This window comes from Coturnix japonica, chromosome 4 (assembly GCF_054131305.1).
Source record: "Coturnix japonica strain WE chromosome 4, WE-NBRP24, whole genome shotgun sequence".
In the NCBI taxonomy this organism is placed as follows: Eukaryota; Metazoa; Chordata; class Aves; order Galliformes; family Phasianidae; genus Coturnix; species Coturnix japonica.
In genome coordinates this window covers 67,488,226-67,513,657 of record NC_140666.1, presented here as the reverse complement: position 1 = coordinate 67,513,657, position 25,432 = coordinate 67,488,226, and the positions used below count along the sequence as shown (strand labels likewise).

At 47.7% G+C, this 25,432-nt stretch overlaps 1 protein-coding gene across 3 annotated transcripts in view; it reads left to right on the top strand.

The window, feature by feature from the left end:
• The first annotated feature begins 9,349 nt into the window (after positions 1-9,349).
• The window catches only part of PDGFRA (platelet derived growth factor receptor alpha), a 39,563-nt gene continuing 23,480 nt past the window's right edge, over positions 9,350-25,432 (top strand). Inside the window, exons 1-7 of one of the 3 annotated variants that reach the window (XM_085545423.1) lie at positions 9,350-9,517; positions 18,520-18,580; positions 19,751-20,065; positions 21,970-22,233; positions 22,956-23,086; positions 24,456-24,627; positions 24,731-24,920. In XM_085545423.1, the coding sequence (XP_085401549.1) occupies positions 9,350-9,517; positions 18,520-18,580; positions 19,751-20,065; positions 21,970-22,233; positions 22,956-23,086; positions 24,456-24,627; positions 24,731-24,920 (1,301 nt within the window). Of the gene's footprint in view, positions 9,518-11,143; positions 11,326-18,519; positions 18,581-19,750; positions 20,066-21,969; positions 22,234-22,955; positions 23,087-24,455; positions 24,628-24,730; positions 24,921-25,432 lie in introns of those variants that run through there. The other 2 variants (XM_015862296.3, XM_015862295.3) reach the window with 2 other exon arrangements.

The window sequence follows — 25,432 nt, the reverse complement described above, 5'->3', positions numbered from 1 at the left end:
AGCTGCACTCACTGCCCCAGTTCCTCCCACAACTGTGCAGAAAGGGAGCCTTTAACATCAGGTGATGTGTGCATGCATGCTCTGCTCTGAAGTTCTCTACTCACCTTGTAGAGTGTCTGGGAACATGGATGTTAACCCAGCCTCAGGCGGCATGGCCAAGCAGAAAGGCTTTTTTATACTAGGTACAGTTCTGGACAAAACACTTAAAACATCCTTGATTAATTCTTATGTGCTGAGATATGCTTTGTGTCTAATTATTTTTTCAAGATTAAAAGCTGCTACACTACCTCTGAGTACTGTTCTTCATTGTTCACTACTTAAATATCTCAGCAACTTCAGAAAACATTTAGTAAATTATTTGGTATTATAGTGTATTACAGCTTTTTAAAATGTTTTTCTTTTAAATCAGGCATCAGTAGAAACTAGGAGGAACCCCACAGACTTCAGCATGCTTTACTCCTTGTTATGCTACAGTCCTGCACCTCTGGTATATCACTATCAGCAGAATTTGGTGACACAAGGAGAAAGCAGCACGGGTAGCATACAGCAGGCATGGGAATCCCATCAAATGTGAGGTTTCAGTTGACCTTATTTTCCTTTGGATCAGAATCTCTACACTTTAATGGCTGCCTGGCTACTACACAAGTCCTTCAATTCACATCCTTCCTCCACATGACAGCATCTCGACCAGATGCAGCCTATAACCTCTTTGAAGAGCATCAGATGTTGCTGGTGCTGCATGCTGGGACAGCATCATCCCCCATTATTCTGCCCGGCCAGTCCCTCCTCTGCAACACCCACATGTGTTGAGCAGGAGGAAACATCAAAATGGACCAACTCACTGAATGCGTTGTTCAGCCCATGTCAGGGCATGGGAACTTCATACCACTGCCCAGTGCTGGGGATATGGCATAAAGCTGCTCTGTCTCTGTAGATGGAGCGGGTTATTAACATTACCTCCCCTACAGGAGTGCTGGACATAGCAGGATTTAAAGGAGAGGCATCCATTGTGTCACAGAGCACACAGATCTACACAGGAGACATCTGCTCCAGACAAGAGAGCTTCTACATGTTTCCAGGAGGATGCACACTAGAGGGGTGTGATGCCCAATGCCTGTGCATTGAAAGTTGTGCTGCAGAAGATGATATCACGAGGTATGAACAAAGCAATAATTGATAGCACCATGGAAGGATTTCACAAAGCTCTGAATCTTCTTTATAAGCCCACTGTCCTGCAGGATTGTAACCCAGACTGTTGGCATGAGTTTCAACAGGATTTCCTGTTCCCAATGGAGATGACCCTGTGCAGATGTTGTGCCACCAGCCTGTGCCATGGGATCCAGATGCTTTCCTTCAAGAGGCACCTTTATGTCTCCATGGGCAGAGGTTTGAACGACACACAAGAGCATACAAAATGCCTGGAGAGAACACTCTGTTCAGCTGTGAAAGGGCAAGGATCTGAGCGGGCGGTCGGCTCCTAGAGATGAAGGAAACAGTCTGTTATTCAGGCTAGAGCAAAAGCAAATGTTGCCGGAATGGCAGATGAGGACGGTGTGCTTCACATCCTGGAATTTAGGGCTGGCAAAGACATAACCATTGTAATTTGCATCATATCAAGGTTTTCTGCACATTCCTTGTGAATAGGAGATGCTGGAAGTGGAAAGTTGGCTCCGTTTTCTGTGTGTTTCCAAAGCAAAGCCTTGTCGGTGGTATTCTTAACATAGACCAAATGAGTGAAGTGAAAACAACAGTAACTTCTCTTTAAGCCCCACCTTTTGGACATGGATTTTTCTCAGAGACATCTAGCAGACCCCCGTAGATAACAGCTTGTTGTGCACAATGTCCTTAAAGATTATACATTTCACTACTTCAGTTTTTCAAATGTGAAAAACATGGAGGCTGATCACCATGACCTCAAGGAAAACATCTCCATCTTCTTGATCCCCTTATCTCCATGCTAACATGGTGCTGTAACTTTAAGGATTTCAACAGTTCCCCTTCCTTTCCATCAATAAATTCACTGCACTGTGAAGCCTTTGGCCTTCTTTCCAAATACAGCTAGCACCAAACACCAGCTGACTTATTTCATTCATCTGATTAATGTTTACAAATATCCATGTTTAGATATCTAAAGGGAGATGGGATGCAAATGGATGAGGCTCTCCTCAGTGGTGTGTAGCAATAGGACAAGGAGTAATGGCCTAAAGCTTGAACATAGGAAGTTCCATTCTGACACATGAAAGAACTTCTTTCTAATAAGGGTGACAGAGCATTGGAACAGATTGGCCAGAGAGGTTGTGGAGTCTTGTCTGCAGAGATATTCAAGACCCATCTACATGTCTACCTGTGCAGCCTATTGTAGGGAACTGGCTTTAGTGGGGTGTTGAATTTGATGATCCCATGAGGTCCCTTCCAACTCTTGCAATTCTGTGATTCATTCATTCAGCCTAATCCAGTAGCCTGAACTGAGACTCTAAGACAACCCAATGGTTTTCCACTAAAGGTAAGTAGTTTAAACCTGCACCTCTGCAGCTGTTCTGGAGAACTTCTGAGTGCACGGTTAACTTAAATCTCAGTGAGAGGACACAAACCTCTGCCTATACTTTCTCAACGTGATTAGCTTTTCCTTCTACCCTGGATTTTCTCTGCCCTGACAAACTCATCCTCCTAATGTTAACAATCTGCTCTAATTGTCAGCAAAAGTGCTTTCCATCCGTCCAAAAAGTTTGAGGACTGAGAACACAAATACAGTAAGCCTGGAGACCAATTACCACCACTGTAAAGAGTGCGTGAATACAAGCTCTGCCTGTATCCCCAGCATGGGGCATCTCTCAAACTGTGTTCCTATCCAGATTCCAGGCATCCATGTAAGTCAGGAGACCAGACTGAGCCCAGATCTCCCCAACAGAGCTGGCCTCTGGAGATGCCTCTCTGGTGACAGGACATCTTTGGCACTGTGGACATCCTGCCAAGTTCTGGAAGCAGGCAAAGCTTTAAACAGTAGCAAGCACAGCAAAAAGGGAGAGAGATGATTCCATTTCATCACTAGCACATCCCCCCTCACTTACCCATGTAGAGGACACTCAGTCCCACTTCAGCAAATTATGTTAGAAAGAAACAAAGCATTCTTGGCCATTTTAGAGCTTCTGTTGCTCATTATATTGACATACCCATATACATTGCATTCAAACTCTGACGTCAGGGTGACATCAGATCTCTCTTAGTGCTGTCTGCCTGCCAAAGTAAGCCATAAAGCCAATATGCTCTTGGCTCAACCACCTGCTCTCAGAATCAAATCAAGGTCAAAGCAGTCACTCCTGGCGTGCTTCAGCTTTTGTGAAGCTCTAGAAAAGCATTGCTATGGAGGACACCTTGATGTGGCCCATTTGGGGCTGTTTTTGCAGCACCTCCACGCTGCCACAGCAACTGGAAATGCTGCAGGCTGAGGCAAAGTGGAGCCCAGGCAGCCTGCAGGGCCACGTTCAGCCTCTGCTGCTTTATTTTTGCTTCTGGGTGGGAATCCAGCAGTTGGTTTTAATCCTGCCTTGAAGGCATCTCTCTCAGAGTCTGGCTGTCTTTGTGCAGTGCAGAGATATTCTGGGACACTCTTACAAACCATGGCAGAGCTGCATTCCCAGAGGCTGGAGTAAGGTTGTTTTTCCATGCAGGACCACGTGTTTGAGTGATTTCAGCTGGGAAGCCCACTCTCCCTGGTGGCCCAATGGAGCTTATTGCCCTCCCTATAGCCATAAGCCCCCTGGCTGCCAGCCCCATGGCCTCCTCACAGCCAGGCACCCTGGGATCCCTGTGCTGGGCAAAGCAGCACAGGGCAGCACTCGAGGCAGAGTGAAGACATGAAACAACCTATCTATGGCACTGGGCTTTGCTCAGACTCTAGTGGTCTCCTTACGGGATCCAAAACACATTTTAGAAGGCAGCTTTGTTACTTCTTTAATGACAAGTAATCCCCACTGCTGAGATGAGAGGCAAACATTCTCAGCTGTGATCTCACTTTTCTCCAACTCCAAATAATTGAGGGGCCACACTGACACGAGTAAGTGTATGTACACACTTAATCTTACACTTACACCTCTTGGCTCCTTGCAACCCTACCACCATTCAGATGCTAATGGAGTTTAAGCCAATGTTTGTGGTTTGGGGCCTAAAGCAAAGTGAGGAAGAAGGTCTGTAGGCAGCATAGGGCTGACTGCTTCTAGCTCTCCTCCTTCCCTAAGTCAATATTGGGACAGGCAGCAATGAAAAAGGCTGACATACGGAGAAGGCATTTTAAGCCGGGAGAGCTTCAGAAGCCACTGGAGTGAGTAGCCCCACAGGGCAGAGGGCAGCAGGGGCACCGGCAGGTGCTAAGTGGGCTGTGAGGCCATTTGTCTCCCAGAAAATAAAAGGCACTCAACTCCTTAGCTATTTACAATGGCTCCCGTCCACCCGATCTGTCTCACCACTCATGTATTTTATCCTGCTATGAGCAGGGCCACATGCTGCTGACTTCCCATCCATGGTGGAGGACATGGCCATGCTTTCCAGCACTGATCCAAGTGGCCCCCAGCTGCACAGCTGCTGATGTTCTGGAGGAAAGCATTTCCTCAAAGCCTTCCTGTTGTCATGTTGACTAAATCCTACTGCTTTGGAAAGGAATAATCTTGCAGGCATCGTAGATTCATTTGGATCTCCCGTGATTCTACAAGCTGCCTTCTTAATGAGATGTTCCCTACAAAGTTTGGTAGAGGTATGGATTTAATAAACAGTTTTTGTGATAGAAATATAACACAAACGAAGAGAAAAATAGCTGAGAAGAGGAAACACAGGTTTGGTGATGGATAGGAATTGCAAGAATTTATTTGGATTTACTTTGGCACCACAAATGTTTTCTCTCGTCACAAAAAGAGAAGAAATGGAAATTCTGAATTCTCTTGACACTGAGGAGAACACGTTTCTATTCCCTTTGACTGTAAAAATAGAAAATAGGGCTGAAGTGACCCATTCCTACCCTACTCTTTTTCTGCAGTGCCCTTGGCTGACAAGGAGAACCAGAAAAGAACGTTGCTCTGATTTATAAATTGCATGTATGTCATTTCAAAAGTAACACCTCCTATTTATTTCAGTGGAAACTACAACAAACACAAAGAGCACAATAACACTATTTGACAGAGCAAATTCTCAGCTACAAAACACTATCTTTCAACATAGTTGCCACCATGGAACCAACGTCATCCCAGTGTCCCAGCTCAAGTATTCACAGAGAAGTTCTCTGGCCAGAACACAGTGGACAAGCCTCCATGTTCCTGTGCTTTTGAAATAAATAAGATTTAATGACTCCTACTTCTCCATCTGACTTAAAAAGCAAAAAAACACCACACCGTGTATGCCATAAGGAACCCAAGACAGGCTCAGCTGATGCATTTTTTCCCTCTTTTCTTCCACACCTTAAAGAATGTTCTTAATAATCTATGTTGAATATCCAGGTCCACTAAAAAAAAAAAAAAGAATCAAAACTTTGATTGGAATTAATGACAGACCTGGGACACTCATCCAGCTACACAAAACAGCAGCACCTTCTCAGGAACTGCAATAAAATGACAGTGAAGTCATTTTGTCTGGGGACACAGGCCTAATAAATGAGGTAGCATTGGATGCAATGACTGCTAAAGGACATCTTGCCATCTGGTTTATGATGCTAGAAAAATGCTCAGTAACTTATGGGTCTTCAGTTTTTCAGCATTCCTTTAGGGACTCCATTCAGAGTTTGCTTCCCAGAAATACTCAACAACTGCCTTCTGGAAGTCGCTCCTCCTCAGTGGGGAGTTTAACATTCAGATAAAGTCTTCACCATGAAAGAAAAACAAAAACAAACCCCGTTGACAAGTAAGTATAAATTTAGAACGATCGCAATGCCCGAATTGCTTTGGGTATGATAGTGATATGTGTAGCTTTATCCTTGCAGAGAGGTTTGCCGTGGCAGCAATTGTAGCACTTCCACTGATTTCTTTTAATTAATTTGGAGAAAGTCCTGCAAAATGATGTCGGTGCACATAAGGCATTTTAGCTATTTTAGCCACTCTTGGTTTTCAAGGGTTAACCCAGATTGTGGAACCAAAGTGAAAGTTTTAAAGTACTGCTGTCATGGAGAGCAAATGCCTTCAAAGAGCCTATAGCGAATGTTATTTAAAAGAGCACTGAAACAATGTTCTGGTTTGAATTATTTTTTTTCACAGTACTTCTCTAACTTTATTGCCAAAGAAAAGATTTCCAGAGCCAATTTTTAATCTTAATTATACCAGATTCAATCTGGAATATTTCCCTTGAAGTTGGAGTTACACCAGATTTACACAATGCAGAATCTGTCCCAGTTTCCCCATTAGACACTTCTTGTTTGTTTCCAAAAGATATTTGAGACTAAAAACAGAGATATACGACCAGAACAGCCACCAGTTTGAGTGTCAAAGCCTACCTAGACGCTCCCATTGCCTTATTCTCGAGTCTCCCCTTAGCTATCGCTTCCCTTCTGTGGCTGGGGGGAGCGGGGCTGTCCCTGCCATTTCCTCATCTCACTTTCTCATTTCTCCCTCTGCAACTGCTCCACTCAAGTGAAGTGCAAACAACTAAGCGCCCTAAAGGACTCTCGACAATGGACAGGCAAATAAACACGTAACTGGAGCGGCAAGTACTCCCCGGAGAATGAGATGAGGGACAGGCTAAAACCTGTTGACCTCGGACAAAAGGAAAAGCCTCATTACTCATTTATCGAAGTGACAGTAAAGAGGGAGAAAGGATTTTCCTCTACTTTTCAGAGCGTCAGTCCCTCCTACCTAAAGGAAGCCTCTGAGCACCTATTGGAACTGCTCTTGATAGAAATTCTTGATTTCCTTTGTCTCAGATCAGGGTTATAAGAATCCTCAGTGTCACGTCTGAGAGCAGGAAAAGCGCAGCACTGCGAGAATGGCAGCTCCTGCTGACGCACCTCCAGCACAGCCTCAATGCTGCAGCAAAGGAGCAGCTCAATTCATTTCTCAGTCTGGAGCTTTTGCTGCGTGTTTCAGCACAGATGTTTATTATTCCGATTCCAAATGGCTGAACTATATTTGAAGAGCACTAGGTGAAACTTGCAGCTTAGGAACCCCAGTTTAGCAGGCTCTTAGGAGGCACTGAGGGATTTCCCTCCTCTTCATCCACAGGAGGGGTGACATTCATACTCAGAATTTCTCCATGTCACATAAAAGGAAAGACAAGGCTTTGTTTGCCATAATATTTGAGAGCAGAAAACGTCCGTGTAAGAGAAAGATCCTTTCTGAAACTCACTTGCTACTCAGAAACCGTGGCTTTAGCTTCAGTTATTCTACAGCAGATTGTTCCAAAGAGATGTGTAGCAAAGGGAGAGTTACCGTGGAATGGTGCCCTCCAGAGCCAGGCACATAACGGTGCTCAGTTGCCTCGGTCCTTCCTTGCCTATGCAAGAGACACGTGGGAGACACGAGCAGTCCCGGCACGTCCAAGGGCCCAACCCAGGCTGGCTGTGCCCAGTGTAAGAACAGCAGTGCCCCGGGCAGCTCCTCTGGACACACTTGAAGGTCCCGAGCACAGCAGCCCAGAAGCGTAAAGCCCACACCAATAGGAACCAGACACAGAAACAGAGCAGCCTGGCTCGACCGTGCCTGCGTCCTACTGCAAACCTTTAATTGCTACAGCTCCAAAGAACAAAGGCAAAAATAACGGTCTGGGAACCTATGGATCGAAACCAAACCTGGGCTGAATCAGCAGAGAGGGTCCTTTGATTTCGGAGGGAAACATCCTATTTGTGGCGGGGCCGAGAGTGCTCTCGTGACTTTGCTCGCCGCATTCAGGCAGCTTGGGGGCTGCGCGGAGCCGGACCCGCAGGGATGCAGCTGATCGCGTAACTAAGACCAGCAAAACCAAGCACGTACCAAACACGAACACGCTAAACCCCGCCTAAGCGGGTGCTGTTTAAGAGAGGAGATAATCACCCCCAGCTGCGAGGCATAGGCGCGCACCCAGCGCTGCCCCCTCCCTAAGGCTGCCCGAGGTTGCTCCGCCGGTGCCCGCTCTCCCGGCCGGGCCGGGCCGCTCCTCTCGCGGGCTGCGGTGCCCCCTAGTGTCCTGCTGCGCCTCTCGGCCGCATTGCCTCGCACTGAGCCGGGCTGGGAATAGAGCAGCCTGTTTATTCTGCCCCATCCTGAACGCCAGGGTGAGAGCAGAAGGAAAAACAAAGCCTGTTTCTTCTTTTTTTTTTCTCTCTCTCTCTTCCTCCCCTCTCCCCCCCCAACCACAACGAATAAAACCTTCCCGGCTGTTTTGGCAACTTCTAATGTCAAGAGCCAAATGTAACACTGAAAGCAAAACAACTCGATGTCGCGGCAGCAGTGGCCTTAGTGGGAGCACGGTGGGCGCAGGGAACTACCTTAAACACCATGGGGTGAATCAAAACAAAGGTGGGGAGGGGAGGTTGGGGCCGGGGAGCTGCCTTTAGCTCCTTTTTTTTCTGGCTCCTGTCCGCCTGGAGATACCGGATCTCTGCATAGCAGATCCAGATGATGTTCGAACAAACAGAATGGGAGAGCCGTGGAAAGAGAGGAAAAATAACCTCCCCATAAGCTCCCGTGGACCGAACATCCCCGGTGGGCCCGGCACACTCTTGCTCCCGTTTGTCCCAGGCGGCCCTGGAGGCTGCGTTCTCTTCCCTCCATGATAGACGTGAGCACGGATTGGTAGTGACAAGCGAGGAGAGGCCGCTCGGCTTTCTCCCTCTCTGGAGGTTTGACGGCTCTCTGCGCCAGGTTGGAGCTGCCCTACGCAGCACTGCGGTTCTCGCTTTGGTGAATGTTTTGTTCGGAAAGCTGGCGGAGCTGGAGCCGGCCGCCCCGTCGGGGCCCATCGGCGCTGCGAGGCCGGAGCGAGCCCCTGGGTGCGGGTTGAGGACGCAGACAGAGGCAGCGGCCTCAGAGCGGGCGTCGCGGTGCTGTTCGGAGCGTGCAGCTCCCATCTGTTGCCACATAAACACACGCTCCGGGATGCCTGATGCGGCAACACGTCGGGGGAGGAGGGGAGAGCAGAAGGAGCTGCCGTGCTGAGAATCCCCCCGCCCCCAGCCTGTCCTCTCGGTAACCCCGCGCCTCCTGGACGGGACCCCCCTGCGCCTCACGGGGCGGGAGGAAGAGCTCGGGAGCCGTCCCAGGGGGTCTGTGTTAAATAATGCCATAGCCCTCCTGCCTGAGACCAACCCGTAGGCACCGCCGCCAGACGGACGGGACCGAGGCGGAAGGCGGAGGGTGCCTCCCGCGGTCAGGGCCCTCGCCCCTTTTTGCTGCCGTGGTGGATGTCGGGGAGCCCCGTCGGGGGAAGGGGTACGGCTGGCCCGGCCCCACGGGCCGCTTTGCCAGACCCAAATTCCTTTTTTTTTTTTTTTTTTTCTTTTTCTTTTCTCGCTCTTGTGAGATCCCACATGGAAGCCGTTAACGAATGCTCGATAAAGATCACGACAAAGGTATTATTCAAATGAGGCAGGTAATTGCAACCAGAAGGCGCCTTCTCCCCTTCCTTTTGCTCTCTCCTTTCCCAGCAGCGCCCTTCGCATCGCATTCGATCCCTGCGATGCTCCAATCGGGGATCGCCCCACCCGCACGGCCGCGGGGTCTCCGTGGAGCTCCCAGGCGCTGCCCACGGCCGCATCCTCGCGGTGCTCGAAGCCCTCGGCTCCACAGATGGGATTTTTACTCCTCAAATTCCAGGGTCGGGCTGCTGCGTGTGTTCGCCCCCAGGCAGAGAATCTCCGGGTGTATTGGTTTGTTTTTCTCCTTATTTTCCCCCTATGCTTTTGATTCAGTCTCATCGTTGTTTATTCACAAGCATTCCGGTGTCCTGTTAGCATTCCGAGCAGAAGCCGCTCGCAGATCCGACTCCGATGGTTTCCTGCAGAAACATGTGGAAGCAATAGCGGGGACGTGAGCTCCCCAAACCGGGGAAGCCCCGGAGCGGAGCGTGCCCGAGGCCGGCACCGCTTGAGCTACCCCGGGGAGCTCATTCCCAGCCCCCGCGCACACGTCGGGGATGGAGGCCTCGGTTTTGCTCTCGCTACATTCGGGGCATCTTCGCTTCGGAGGTTGAGCCTTAGGATAGGACGGAGAAAACCCGCCGCATCCTGTCGCTGGAAATAGAGGACCAAATTTTGTTTAATGTTAAACGGGAAAAAAGAGATAAAGAAGTGTCAGACGGAGAGCAAGAGGCGGGCGAAGCCCCGGGGCTCAGCTCCGACGCCCTCCGTCCCCGGGGAGGCCAGGGCGCGCCGTGCTCGGGGCAGCACTGCCCTCTGCCCGCGGCCGCCGCATCGCCGCGCTCGGTGCCCGCGGGAGGAGCGGCTCCCGCTTATCGCCCTCAGATAGCGGCTCTGCGATACCCGGCGGGGATCAAAGCGGCCTCAGACGGGACGGGCTCTGTTGGCGAGAAACGAACCAAAGACGAAAAGGAGAACTGCCCCGGTCCCGTCGGAACAGCAGGGCTCGGGACGGCCGGCTCCCGGCGGTTACCTCTCGTTGTTGCTCTCACTCACACCCACGAGGGCTCCGTCTCGCCCCCCGCGTGTCAGTGCCTCCTGCTCCCGTGCCTCGCACCGTCCGCCCGCTCCGTCCCGAACCCCCTGTCCGCCGCCTATAAAGGACACGAGGAAGCCGCCAATTCGTTTCCAGCTCAAACCACCCGGCCGCAGCCTCAACACGGTGCCCGCGGCCACCGGGCCCGCCCCGCCGTCCCGGAGGGTGCGAGGAGGAAAGGCTCATTCATGACATGGGGAGCACTCGGAGTTTACATGGAACTATTTTTTCTTTTTTTTTCTTATAGATTTCTTTCTTTCTTTTTTTTTTTTTTCCCCCGCGCAGCTCATAACGCTCACATTCCCCTCCCTCCCCCTCGCCTCTGCCATATGGCGGCCGCCCCCTCCCCTGCGAGGCCGGGGAAGGCTGGAGGCTGAGGCTGTCCCCCTGCCTGCGTAAGAGCCTCCGCCCTCGGGGCCGGGGGCGCGGGCCGAGCCGGGGCGGCTCTTATTGTGAAGGGGCCGGAGGGGGCTTCATTTCCTGACAGCTATTTACTTAAAGCAAATGATTAGTTTTGGAAGGATGGACTATAACATTGAATCAATTACGGGACGCGGGTTGTGAGACCATTGCAGTCGGAGCCGGAGGGAGGGCGAGCGGGAGGGAGCGCGCTTGAGCGGGGAGAGTCACAAAAGCCTTGGACATATTTTGGATATTTTACAATCTGCAGGACGGGATCTGCGCGTTCTAAAGGAGGAGGTAAGAGGTGAGGAGCAGTTTTCCCACCTTTTGTTTTATTTTTTCCTTTCGCCGGTTGATTTTTTTTTTCCCACTTTCTCTCTCTCTTTTTTTCCCCGTCCCCTCGTATTTATTTGTTGGTGGTTCGCTTTCCCCCGACGTTCTGCCCAAGCGCGGCTCAACCGGTCTCTTTCCGTGGAGCTGCGGGCGCTGCCGGCTCCGGGACCGCGGGCCGTCGGGGCGCGGCGGCGGCTGCGGCGGAGCTGGAGAGGCGCGGGCAGCGTTAATGACAAACACATTGGGACACGCGGCGGGGCCACCGTGCCGCATTCCTGCAGCCGCGGCTCCGTGGGCAGCGACCGTGCGCTCCTCGGGGGGTCGGGGGGACGCGCTCCGAAATGAGGCGGGTGCGCGCCCAGAGTTCTCCCGCTTCTCGCGTCCGCACCTCTGCCCTCGCTTCCTTCACTCGCTCCCTTCCCCCACCCTTTGTTTTTCACCACCTCGGATCTCCCCCGCCTCATCCCGCAGCCGATTCCCCCGACGGGACGCGCGCTGCCCCATCCTCCCCATCCTCGTCCCCGCGCGCCCCGTCTTTTTTACACGTCTCAGCGGAAAGGGAGATGCTGAATTCGGGCAGGACGGGTACCTGGAGCCCTTCCAGCTTCCATTCCGCTCTCGCAAAGGAACCGCCGCCGCCCCGCTGGACGGCCTGAGCCCACCGCCCCTCAGCCCGGGCGTTCGAAGTCTTTGCGGTCACCGTTTGGATTTTTCGGAGCGCTGAGCTGCGGAGCTGCCAGCCGCTGCCAGGCTGGAGTCCCCTGGAAAAGTCCTGGGAGCGAGTAGGAAATGGCTTTTTGGCTGGCTGCGGCGTTGCTCAACATTTTTGGACGGATACCCAGCAGCCCAGGAGCCGTTCCAGAGAACAGGACTCGGTCTGCTTTTACTGGAGAGAGCAGCGACAGACCCAGAGAGGCTGCAGCAGCACCCGCCGCGGGGGGTTCCCTCTGCCCCAGCCCCCGTCCATCGCCCCTCGACGGCATTTTCGGCTCGATTCTTGCAAACGCTCCGGCGTCAGGAGCCCGCCGCTGTACGGCCCGAGCATCGCTTCGGGACGGGTGGGGACAGGCGGAACCGTCCCGGGACCGAGGGCGCGTCTCTCCGGGCCGGGGCACAACGCCAGTCTCCCGGGGCACGGCGGGTCAGCTCTTTTCCTGATGGAGCGCGCCGGAGAAGGAGCACAGCGCACGTCGGGGCAGCAAAACACGACTCTGTTAGCCCCTCTCTTTACCCTCCCGTCCCGCTTTGCTTTATTTTCTAGATACCTCGTGTTTAAAAAAAAAACAAAAACAACAACAACAAAACCCCCTTCGGTTTGGCAAAGGCTTTCCTATTGTTTCCTGCGCAAACAGCGCAGTGGCCGGGAGTTACCATATTTGCAAGGTCCGTTCGGTGTCCCGGCAGCTTTTGATCCGCAGCAGCTTCAGCAGAGAGAGGGAAGCTCGGGGAGCTCGGGGGCACCCTACTACCCGCCCCCTCGGGGACCACTCGAGCTCCCTGAGGGCAGAGGGAAGGAAAGCCCCGAGAATGAGGGTTGGAAAGTATGAACCCACCCCGTTCTGGCTGGCCGAGGGTCCCCGCTGCCTCCCCATTGGGAGACGGTGGGCGGTCGGTTATTCCACGTCTAGCTGGTGTTGCCTCCTTTCCCTCCAGCTCCCTTGTCTGATGCGGCTCAGGGGAGTGGGGACAGAGTGCGGCACCCCAGAAAAAGGAGGATACCCTCAGCATCTCTCTGTGCTGGTGTGGAGCCCAGCACTGGCCTGGATTTGGCCAGAGAAGGGATCAAAACAAATAGAAGAGCATCAATGGTCCCTCTCTCATTGGTGGATCGAAATCCCAACTGCCGAGATCTGCTTTTTAACTCTGGATCCAGCAGCGATAAAGCAAGATCACCCAGATCTCCTGTTTTAGTTACCAGTTAACAAAGAGCATTGCAGAGCCCTCGGCTAAACAACAGTTCAGCCAACCTCGATGCATGAGCAAAAAAAAAACGTTGGAAAAAAACGAGGCTGCACAAAGCAGTGGGATTTAGGAGTCCGCAAGCAAAGCTGCTCTCCCAGCCTGCAGGCGAGCTTCCCTGCTGCAGAATGAGCCCGTTGTCCCAGTACTGCTCCAAGGCACCACGGGCAGAAGGTTCGTGGTGCTGCACCGGGGCCATCTTTGCCATTTGTTGGTGTATTGGAAACCTTCATGTGGCTGTGAGAGGAATAGGCAGGTATTAGATTTCAGGAAAGCAGAAAGTAATAAATATTTTAAACGAATACATCTCCATGGTGCCGCAGCATCAAGCTGGGATTTGAGCACCGTTTACATAGGCAGAAAAAGGCTTGTGCAGCTCAGACCTTGTTGCTTACCTCCAGTAGTACCAATTGGTCTAAAAACAGGCAAAATGGAAAACCTTATAGAAACCTCCCCTCACTTGTATCCTTAGGTCGTCATGGCCAAAATGGCATCATTCTTTTGTATCAGTTCTACAATTTTCATGGGGACGTATTTGCTTCCCTCATTTTAAAGACTAAGGTATAGTTTCTGAAAGGTCGTTTTTCTGGTGCTGGCAAAAATTGCTGGTAATTCAAAGGAACAAGCAAGTAAACAAGCTGTCCTGTCTCTCCCTCTTGCCTTGCTCTCCTGCTTGACTCATCTCTTGCTGTCAGTAAGGCTTTGCATGGATGCCCATGGGGAAAGCTTGCAATGGTGAGTCTTCCTGGTTTCTGTGGTGGACAGAAATTGATTGGCTTTTCCATGCGGTGCTTCTGAGCACCTAAACTGGAATCTGAGGGGTTCTCTGAAGTTTCTGAACCTGAAAACCTGAGCGAGATGCATTCCTTGGAAGTGCCTGTTGTGTCCGTCCGCTGGATGGACTATCTAGAAAGTCCAATTCAGATGTTGTGAGTTGCTCTCCATTGTCATTTCCTAGTGCTGTGGATTCTGTCCCCATGGGTTAGGCTGAAGGGTTGGGGCTGACCAGAAGGCTCACAGGTTGCCACCCCTCTCTAGGTATCCTGCAGAGCACTAAGATGATGTTGGAGCCCAACAGGGGCTCAGCTTGATGTGTGGTTGCTCCCACGTAGCTCAGAAGGGATGTACAGGCTACACTATAGGCAAATATTTGCAGAGGGTTGTGAAATGGACCTTGCTTGAGAAGAACATTTATGCCAGATTTTTCAAGTAAGAAATTTTCCTGCATTGTTTGTGCCTTTCCCCATTGAAACCTTCAGATCCTCCTGTTTGCACCGCAGGGTTTCTCCGCTCTCACAGAGAACTGAGTTTGTAACTTGGGAACTGCAAACCAAGAGAAGTTTCAGGAGGTCCCGACTGGATATTTACATTCAACCAGTGGTTTATGCCACAGGGAGGAAACATTCTCCTCTTTTCTTGGGCTGTAAAGATTTCCCAGAAGGTCAGATTGCCACTCAGACAAAATCTCCCCTGAAATTACCCGGCCATCTCACAACAAGGATAATCACATCATTACGTGCCAAGATACGCAACTCACTTACCATCATATAATCTATGTAAATACAAGCAATAGACACTTCTTTTTTTCTATCCCCCAAAGAAGAGAAATCGTCAAATTTGCATGAAATTAACATATAAGACATTTTATTGTAAGTTGATGTAGGAGACCTGGTTTGGGTTCCAGCTGCTGAGCTGGAGACCAGCGTCTCCGTCTCTTGGACGGGAGGTTTGGTTTATCAACGTGGATCAACATTGCCATCGTGTGGCGAAAAGGATGAACTGCGGCGATTCGGTAGCGGACAGGAAATGAGTTTTGTTGTCTCCAGGCTCCTGGTAGATGGGATGGCTTTCTGTCCTGAATGAGCTCTTTGTTTGATTTACTGCCGTATAAAAAATACATATACTGCCGGGTCTTTTTACTGCACGGTCATGCTTTCCCTCTAGGTCATGCAGAACAATCACCTACGAGTATCGTCATCTTTTAAACACATATTTCCATCAGCTTTCTGGATATTGATTTTACTTTGTCTTCTACTTGGCAGTCAATGAAATCCTTCCTGGCGGAAAGCCAGCATTTGGCAGTGAGAATTGGGAAGATGGACTCCTTGCTGATAAAAGTTCTTCTGATGTTCTTTTCCTGGCTTTTTTTTTCTTTTAAATTATTATTATCATTAAAGCACACAACAGAGATACCAGCTTTACAGCTAGTTCCTTCTGAAGCCCAGTGATTAGGGCAGATGCGATGATTGCTTTACCCTGGGCAATCAGCCTCCACTCCTGTGAACATGGCAAACCCCTCATGGCATCATTGCACTTTCACTGTGTGCTCCCATGTTTTCTATTTTAACATTATGAGGGGCGGCTGAAGGAGCTGGGATTGTTCAGTCTGGAGAAGAGGATGCTCAGGGGAGACCTTATTGCTCTCTATAACTTCCTGAAGGGAGGTTGTAGTGAGCTGGGGGTCGGCCTCTTTTCTCTTGTAACTTGTGATAGGACTAGAGGGAATGGCTTCAAGCTACACCAGGGAAGGTTCAGGCTGGACATTAGGAAACACTACTTCTCTGAAAGAGTGGTCAGGCAGTGGAATGGGCTGCCCAGGGAGGTGGTGGAATCACTGACCCTGTAGCTGTTCAAGGAATGTTTGGACGTTGTGTTGAGGGACACGATTTAGTGAGAGCTATTGATGATGGGTGGATGGTTGGACTGGATGGACTTGTAGGTCTTTTCCAACCTTGGTGATTCTGTGATTTTCAAGCTATGCACAGAATCAAAGTTAGCTCAAACTTACACTGCGTGGGCACTGGCAATACTTCCATAAATCTGTAGCTTCACTAAGATGACAGCAACTTGCGGATTGATGTGGTGATGCTAGAAATGGAACCTGGTGCGTTTACTTGGGGCTGAGATGTGGGTAGTTTGGGACGAGAAGGGTTTCCCTGCCATGAAGAAGGCAAAAAAGCCAAATAAGTGCAGAAAAAGTAAAAAAGGTGTTGGTAAATAATCAACCAACACTAAGCATCTCTGCCTGGAGTGGGAATGAGGAAACTCTCTTTTGCCAAAAACAGAGGTGTTAATTGTGCCTGTGCTAAACAGTGATTTTGGCATGCCTGACTCTGGTGCACAAGGTAATTTAATCCAGGTCAAATAGATGTTGAGTATGGATGACGATGAGTCCTTAGCAGGCTATTCTGTCTTTCAAGGTGAATAAATATTGCAATGGGTTTTGATGAGATTAACAGATCATTGGGGCAAGATCAAAACTAGGGATTCAGAAAGAATACCCTGCTGGGAAATGCAAATTCAGTACGTTCTTGTGTTATTTTAAACTGCCAGGGTAGACTGAGGCACTCAGCTCTTACTGAATGCTATGGCACTCCAGCTAAGACCTTAGATTCTAAGTAATGCATTGGAAATGCCATCACCTGTGCTTAAACTGGGTTAATCACAGAGCTGCAGCCCCCATACAGCCTTACAGGAGTGTAAATCTGCTTCGGCAGAGCTTCTGCAGGTTTGTGTGTCAAAGATGAGTTAGTTTTGAGTCTTCTTTCCCTGTACTGCATCCCTTGCATTGAATAGCCTGGAAAAACACTACAACTTGGGGAGAGATCTGCTCATTTCAGATGGAAAGGGCAGAAGGAAAATTGGCAGATAGTGGGGTAACATTGTCTTGTGGATCTTGCTTGGGAGCTTAGGAATCAGGTCAGTAAGGCCAACGATGGGAATTCTTTAAGGATTTAAGTGGGCTACTTTATCAGAGAAAATATTGCAAGGTATAGATGTGATAAAAAAGGAGTAAAGAGGCTGAAACGAAGGAACCTCTTTGATGTCGGAGAATCTGCTATCAGCGGGAGACAGATACATAAACACATGGCAACTGTTGCTAATTGAAGAATGGGGGCAAAACAGCTCGTCTCTGTTGGAATGTTGTCAGCTGTATTTCTGAGGTTGTTTGGATGTGTTTGGGGGACTGGTATTTTGTAGGTCTTCTAATTCTGCTCCCGAGACCTTTCAGTTTGATTGGAGCGTCAGATACTTTGTGCTTTGCAAAGGAGCGCCGCCTGCTCCACACATTGCAGGAGGAAAGAAGGGCTGGTTCAGAAACACGCCTTGGCACGCTGCAATCGTTTTGCTCCCATATGGTGCTGGCATCGCTTTAATGACTGAATGCACCTATGTGCTTTCCTGTCTCAGAACTGTGGAGCAGAATAGCAGAAGATGAACTAAAATTCTCTGGAACCTTTGAGAAGTGGTTTCTGTTTTGCCACATCATCCTTTATTTTACTCCTATTTCAGGTTAGGGGTTCTTCCTCGTAGTCTTTTTTAAACGTACATTGGATTTGGGGCCAAATCCACTCACTATTAAAATTGACAAGAATCTCCATTGATCTCAATGGAAGCAATGGAGCTGCTTCTTTGCAAACCATCCATCAGTCTGCTGGAGGGCTCTGAGTAGAAATAGAATCAGACTGCACAGAAATGACAGCGGTTGCTTGTTGCCTTTGTTGCTTCTTCTCAACTGATGCTTTATGACTATTTGTTTGAAAGCTGAAATTATCATGTATGATGTGTGGCTCTTTCACACTGTCGTGATGGCAGTGCAGGCCTGTAGTCTGCCGGGTATTTATTCCATCAGAAAATGTTGGCATGTGTTTTAAATAGCGTGTCTCTCAATTCTTGGTAAATAAGCAATAAACACTATTGTCTTGTATTGTGTTCAGTAAGCTATATATATACATGTGTACAATGGTAAGACAAAAATATCACTTACAATTGGGAGATTTATAAGAAAAGTAGGCTTTAAATATACATTTTCTCCTCCCCTCCCCCAGAAAAAAAGCTGGAAGTAGCAAAGAAGGCAGACACATACAGCGTACAGCTTTGTACCCTCACCAGCTTCAACCCCGCATCAGGGCAGGGTGTTTATTTGGGCTCTATGCCAAATGCCATGGCAGGCAGCAGGCTGTGTGCAGGCTGTTTGTTGCAAGTGCCAGCTTTGGGCTCTGCTTGCAGAATTCAGGAGTGGGGTGGGCCAGAATGGCAGCGGTCATGGTGCCTTGGCTATGTCACCAGCGCCATGTAGCCCCATGCACAACACCAAGCTGGCATGTGAGTGGGGTCCCAGGGACGTGCCTGCCTTTAGCAGTGAAGGATCCCACAAGCCGTTGTAGCTACTAACTGGCTCCCTGTTGCCTTCTTTCTGTTTCAGTTGCCGCTAGCTATGGGTACTCCCCCAGGGACGTTCCTGATCCTGGGATGTTTTCTCACAGGTAATATTCCTCACTCCTCTAAGCCATCACCGCTCCTCAGTAAATCCATGTTTAAATTTCCTTTCCAGCATCTACACCAACCCACACCAAATGGCTGGCCAGCTGCCTCCAGCTTCTATTTCTCTGCCCTTCCCCTTGGTAGACCAATAGCAGGCAGAGATCCAGCCGCCGGCCCTGCCATGCCGGAGCACCTCTGCACAGGCCAGGCTGCCTGTGTGGGCCCGGCACCCCTGTCCCCACCACAGAGCTGCCCACATCTGCAGGACGCATGGTGCTGGAAGGGGAGGGCAAGGCTTGCCACAGGGCTGCCAAATATAGAACGGGCCCTGCAGGCTCAGATAACACGTGCAGATGTGGGAAACTGGTTTCAAAGAATGTCTGGGCTCCCGGCGCTGGTTTGTTGTGCAGAGCTCACTTTCACACTGCTTCCCCGGTGAATTCCCCTTTCTTTTCCTTCAGGAACTGTGGGGGTGCACCTTCTCATTTTCCTTCTGGGACTTGGCCCTACCCCAGCCCACCTACAAATTACCTATGCTTGCAAATCTGATCACATAAACATAGGTGGCATCTGAATAGCGGTGCCATCTACAACATCTAGTTCAGCGAAATACAGTTTTATTTGGCTGTAAACCCTCTGTACGCTTTGGCTAGAGGTAGACCCGATGCACAAACTTTGGATCCAAGCCCCTGCTCTGGCCCTCTGCAGAAAGAGGTGCCAGATGTAAAATACAGGTGTTGGCTTTGGGAAGCAGTTTCTGACTTTCGATTGCGAGCGGTGTCTGACCGCTGACTTCCCGACCATGTTGCACGGAGCAGCCCTACAGCCCAGCCCTGCAGTGCCCACCAACCAAAAAAGCAGCACCTACAGCTGGGCAGGAAGCCGAGGTGTGGATTGGGAGCCTTCTCTAACCTCGCCCTCTGTCTTTCACCTCTGGATTTGCCAAACAGAGTGCTGCAAGCAAACACTCCTTGCTTAGCATTTCAAAGGGAGGCCATTTGCCCTCCGCTGGGAACAGCTCTGGCTTTTAACAAGAGCAAATTTCCTGGGGTGTCAGCACGTCTGAAATGGCCATAAAGGTGCCTGATCTGGGTCCATACTGCCTCCTCTCCCATCCCTGCGCTGAGGATGTGCTGTGTGCTCATGTGTTCTTTATTTGTCTCTTTTTCCAGGACCGCTCCTAACACTTTGCCAGCTTCCTCTGCCGACTATTGTTCCCGACAGAAATGAGATGGTTGTACAGCTGAATTCCAATTTCACACTCAAATGCTCTGGAGACAGCGAAGTGAGCTGGCAGTACCCGGTGACTGAGGGAAGCCACAGGATAGACATCAGACACGAGGAGAACAACAGTGGCCTCTTCGTGACAGTGCTCGAAGTCGGAAATGCCTCAGCCGCTCACACGGGCATGTATGTTTGCTATTATAACCACACGCAAGTGGAGGATGGGGAAGTTGAGGGGAAGGACATCTACATCTATGTGCCTGGTAAGTGGGGGTGCCATAGCCCTCCTCAAGGTTGGGTGGGAGGGCTGCCCTGTAGGTGTCTGCGGGAAGCATATTGCTGGGGGCAGCTTGCCCAGTGAGGGAAAGGAAATGACCTCTGAGCTGCTCCCTAACATGTGAATTGAGACCAGCATCTCTCAGTCTATAGACACATTCTGCTTTCTTTATACTGCTTTTTACATGTTTGGTAGAAGCTTCAGTTCTCAAGAAGGATGAGTCTGGAGTTATACAGCATAACTGGTCCATTTCCTGGTGACTTTGGTGGATGTTCTAGGATGTGTGCTGGCCAAACTAGTGTCATGCCAGACACTGAATCAGTCACTGAAGCAGCTGGGGAAGGCCATCTCACCTTCTTCACTTAATCTGAGAGTAAGGAGAAGCTCACACATGCACAGGGCCCAAGAAGCGTAAAGAAGCAGAGCTCTTTTGAGGTGGCTGCTTTAATTGAGGCTGAAGAGTGGCAGAAGAGCAGGGCCAGGGGAGTCCAAGCTATGATATTTGCAGTAAATAGTTTGAGCAGGAAATGAAGGGGAAAAGAAGGGATTGTAGATAATCCTGCAAAACTTATTTAAGTTTTAGAGGAGATGATGCCTGAAACTGCAAGGAGAATTGTGGAAGGGGAAAAGGGCAGGGAAGTATAATGAGGCTTTTCTGAGGCTGTTTTGAGGTGGTATTAAGTTTTTGCAGTTCATGATGTGTGATCTGAATGCAGTGATTCTTCCAAGACTTTCTCTACATTTCCCACAATAAACTTAAAACCTTTGTATTCATTTTTGAAGTAGTAAGAGGTTTCAGGCCTTGGCACATGCATTTCAATTTCCAACCAGGTCTACCCACATTGCCAAAAGATTCTGTTGTTAAGTAGGCTTGTAATTCACCTAGTAAAAGGATACAGAGGCAAGAGATGGAAGATTTCCTCAAGAAGAGTTCTTTTGGTTTGATTTTGAAGAGCGTGTAGATTTCAGTCTACCACATATGCAAGGCAGGAACGCCCTGTAATTTTTTCCACTCAGCAAACATGAAGATGTCATAAATGCAGAAACGTTCCTTTCCTCCAAATTACAGAGAATGATTCTGTTTCCACTATAAACCGTCTTTACAATTGTTTTTCCTGCAACGAATTAGGAGGGCAATGGGTGGCAGCAACCCACTTTGGCCAAGGAAGATTACTTTGAGACTTCACACAATATCCTAGTTTCACTAAAAGCACTGAGAAAACTAAACTAGGTGAATCTTGTTTCTGTTTCAAATTAAGTCGGGAAAATGAATACATGGATTTGGCAGTGTGTTTGGGATACAGGGCTGTGTTTGGACTATTGTTACAAAGAGCCTGCCAGTGCAGCACAAATACTATTGTTGGAGGGATTTATATTGCTGTTTATTAAATTTCATTATAAAGCTTTGCACAGAAGCTTCAGGCTAGCGGGGATTATTTGTTTATTCCGAATGGCCAAGTGCAGATAATTTGAGGGCTCTGCTTTTTATGTTTGATATGTTATGCAATTATATTTTGAACTTAGTCTTTGGACTAGCCGGATAGGAAAGCTGGCATGTATTTTGTTGACTTTAAAAGAACTAAAATTACCAGGTGTTTGTTTGCTTTTTTATGGTTGAATACCATCATCTGAAAACCACATGCTGCAACCATAATTGACTATGTCTCATAAATGCAATGTTAGATATGTTAGAAATGCACAAAGAGGTGCACCCTGAAGTATTTTCGATGAATTTGTGACTTCAATGGCGTTAGCCATATAAGCAACACCAAAACAGATTTCTACTGTACTAATTTCAGTTAGGTCCTGAACACAGTAATTGACATCCATTTCCTCTACATGGACTTCAAAAAAACAAGGTGATGTAAACTTACTTTTTATTTCTTACAGACCCAGACATGCCTTTTGTACCTTCCTTACCAGAAGATCAGTTCATCCTAGTAGAAGAAGGTGATCCCACTGTTATCCCATGTCGGACAAGTGACCCAAGTGCTGAAGTGACTTTAGTTAACAGTTTAGACAAGCCTGTCTATGCTTTCTATGACAGCAAACAAGGCTTTGTAGGGAACTTCCTTGCAGGACCGTACACATGCAAAACAACGGTTAAAGGCATGGAGTTCAAGTCCGATGAGTTCCTCGTCTATATTTTAAGAGGTATTTATTTATTTTCATTTGGAAAACAAACAAACAAACAAACAGAGAAATAATGTGTAGGCCAGTTCCTTTCTCATATATAAGCTATACGTGTAATAAGTTATATTAACACTGTCATCATGGGGTTATATCAGATACTTCTCTGATGATGAACTCCTTGCTGCTGCAGCTATATTGATAGTCACTTAGTTCCTAGCTCACTTAGTAGTTGCATACAATTTTCATGGCAATAAGATGTCTTGAACTTTACCTCCTCTCTCAGATGTTTGCAGAAATCTTTTGTAATCCATGTGTTTTCATCCAGTTTGCTGAAACATCACTTATAAGCCTGACATTTCCCAGTAGTTTCAAACTGTAGGATTTGGAATAGTTAGGAAAAAAATAAAAGATTCAAATATTTTGAGGCCATGGTTTTATCCACAAGAGGAAGATTTTCAACTATAGTCACCGATTTGCAAATGGGAAATCACTTTTGTACTGCCTGCCTTTGAATGCAGTGCATTTGAGATAGGAACTGAAATTTTAGGCATGGATCATTTTGTAACTGACTTGGTTAAACTCAATACCTCTATACTTATTGCTTTAAATATACAGCATTTGTATCAGTGTAAATCAGTAGTACTTTCATTGAATTTTCCATATTATTCTTCTGCTGTGAAATCACACAATGTGAACATCGAGTACTGTTCTAAACTAAATTTGCACTCTCTCTTTACTCTTAGCTACTTCACAGCTGCCTGTTGAAATTGAAGCTCTGAAAACTGTCTACAAAACAGGCGAGACGATCGTAGTAACTTGTGTGGTCTTTGACAATGAGGTGGTTAATTTACAGTGGAATTATCCCGGGAAAGTGGTAAATCTCTCATTAATTTTTGTTTGTTTGTTTATTTGGATGTTTATAGTTACTTATTAGGAAGAAGGTGGGGTCAGAAATAATCTTTGCTCTGAATGAGGGCAGCTGAGGAAAAACAACCCAACAAAGTAGTTTGTTTTACTTTCAGGGTACCACAAAAGAAAGTGGTATCAAAAGTTAAAGTGTTGTTAGTAAGTATGCAAAGCATGAGAGGAAGGTGAGGTGTGACTGGGAGCCCATGCGCAGAGGGAGGAATGCTGCCTCTCGGGTCTTGTGCTGGCTCAGAAAAAGAAATGTAGAAATAGAAAGATCTAGGAATGTGTCAGACATCTGCACTTAGTGCTACTGCTGAGGGTGTGAATCTCTAAAATAGCTCTCTTAAATCCTGGATGTTTCAGCATAACGTAGAATGATGGGGAATCAAGTTCAGAGCCTTAGTTGCATCTTGTGCCAGTGTTAATTAAATAACTGTTACAGTCGATGTAAAGAGACTCACTAAAGAGAATTTTTGAACAAGAAAAAAAAGAGCATGTGAGAACAGTGCTGTAAGAAAGCCTTAAAACTTTGAGACAACCTCGGAACTCTTCAAACCTGCTCAACATCTTTATTCAGTGAAATTTGGTTAGTCTCCCTGTCAGTGGAAAATTTCAGAGCATCCCATATAAAAATCTGGTAACTCAGGGCATGGAGCAGTAGAAATGACTACCTGATTGTGATCCCAAATGGCAGCTTTTATTTGAGTAAATTAAGATCCCAAAAATGAAATGATTTGAGATTTTGTTCTGTTTTCTACATTAAATGGCGTCTTTCAAAACTATCTGCAAGAGATGTTTTTTATTCTAGCCTATCATGGTCAACCATACTCACCATCCTTACCTTTGCAGGATTCTTCTCCTTACCAATAAATTATTCTTGTTTTGAGAACAGGGAGGACGAAGCATCTAATAAATGGTTACTTTTTTTTTTTTTGCTGGTGGAGGGGATAAAACTTCACCCTTCTTTGTGGGAACTAAAGAAAGAAAATTCAGAAAGTGTCCCTCAGCTTTTCTATCTGAGGAGAAGGTAGCAGGATCAGTGAAATGCACCTTCAGGCTGCACGCCCAAAGTTTGCATGGTATTTTGTTTCATATTAACAAAACATGAGCTCTCAGTCTCCTCATTGGTCTGTGGCTGCCCCCAGAAGGACATTCTTTGTATAGACAGACCTTTTATGCCTGTAGCTTCAAAACATACCCCTGATTGATTAAACAGTTCTGACATACAAGGTTTAGGTTGTTGCTTTTGCTCCAGTGGCATTAATCCTCAATTTTCAGCTTAGTTACTTAAGTAAGGCTTTTTTTTGTTGTTGTTTTCCTTCTCCAAACTACAGAAAGAAAAAGGTCTGATAAAACTTGATGATATCAAAGTCCCATCGCAGAAGTTGGTTTACACGTTGACCATTCCTGACGCATCAGTGAAGGACACAGGGGATTATGAATGTACTGCTCGACATGCAACCAAGGAGGTTAAGGAAAATAAGAAAGTAGTCATTACAGTTCATGGTATAGTCTCATTTCAGTGTCCAAAAATTATTAATGTGTTGGAAAACACTCTTCTTGAAAAATGCTGCACAGCATTGTTCATGCGTGGCTTTTTCATTTACAGACAAAGGGTTCATTCATCTAGAGCCTCAGTTTAGCCCTTTGGAAGCTGTCAATCTACATGAAGTCAAAAATTTTGTCGTCGATGTGCAGGCGTACCCCGCTCCAAAAATGTACTGGTTGAAGGATAATGTGACTCTGATTGAAAACCTTACTGAGATTGTTACTAGTTCAAACAGAGTCCAGGAAACACGGTAAAAATACTCTTATGAATCTTACTTTGCCACGATGACTCAAGTGTTTCTCCCCTAGAAACCTGAGAACTTCTGCTTTCTCTTTCCACTGCAGTTCTTCCTCAATAACATTTAAAAATCCTATGTTTTCTGCTCTAAAGGGTGATGCCTTAATAACATTAACATCTCTAAACCATACAAATCTTGGATTCTAGGTACTAACCCTCTTCAGTCCCTCCAAGAAATCTTCTCTCTAATTATCTTTAGCTATTTCTAGAAACATCGCAGTCTTCGTTGGAGCCAAGCAGGATATAATAATGCCCACTTCTTTCTTGGTTGTGTTTTGGTGACTATTTACTGTTTGAACAATGATTTTAGTGCGAAGGCATGCCAGAAATGCTGAGTGTCAGCACATTATAATATCCGTGTGTCCAGATTATATGTTGCATTGAAGTAGATTTTTTATGCCTGCTTTCAACATACAAACAAAATGTAAAAATACAAAAATATAAACCAAAACTCTCATTTCTGCA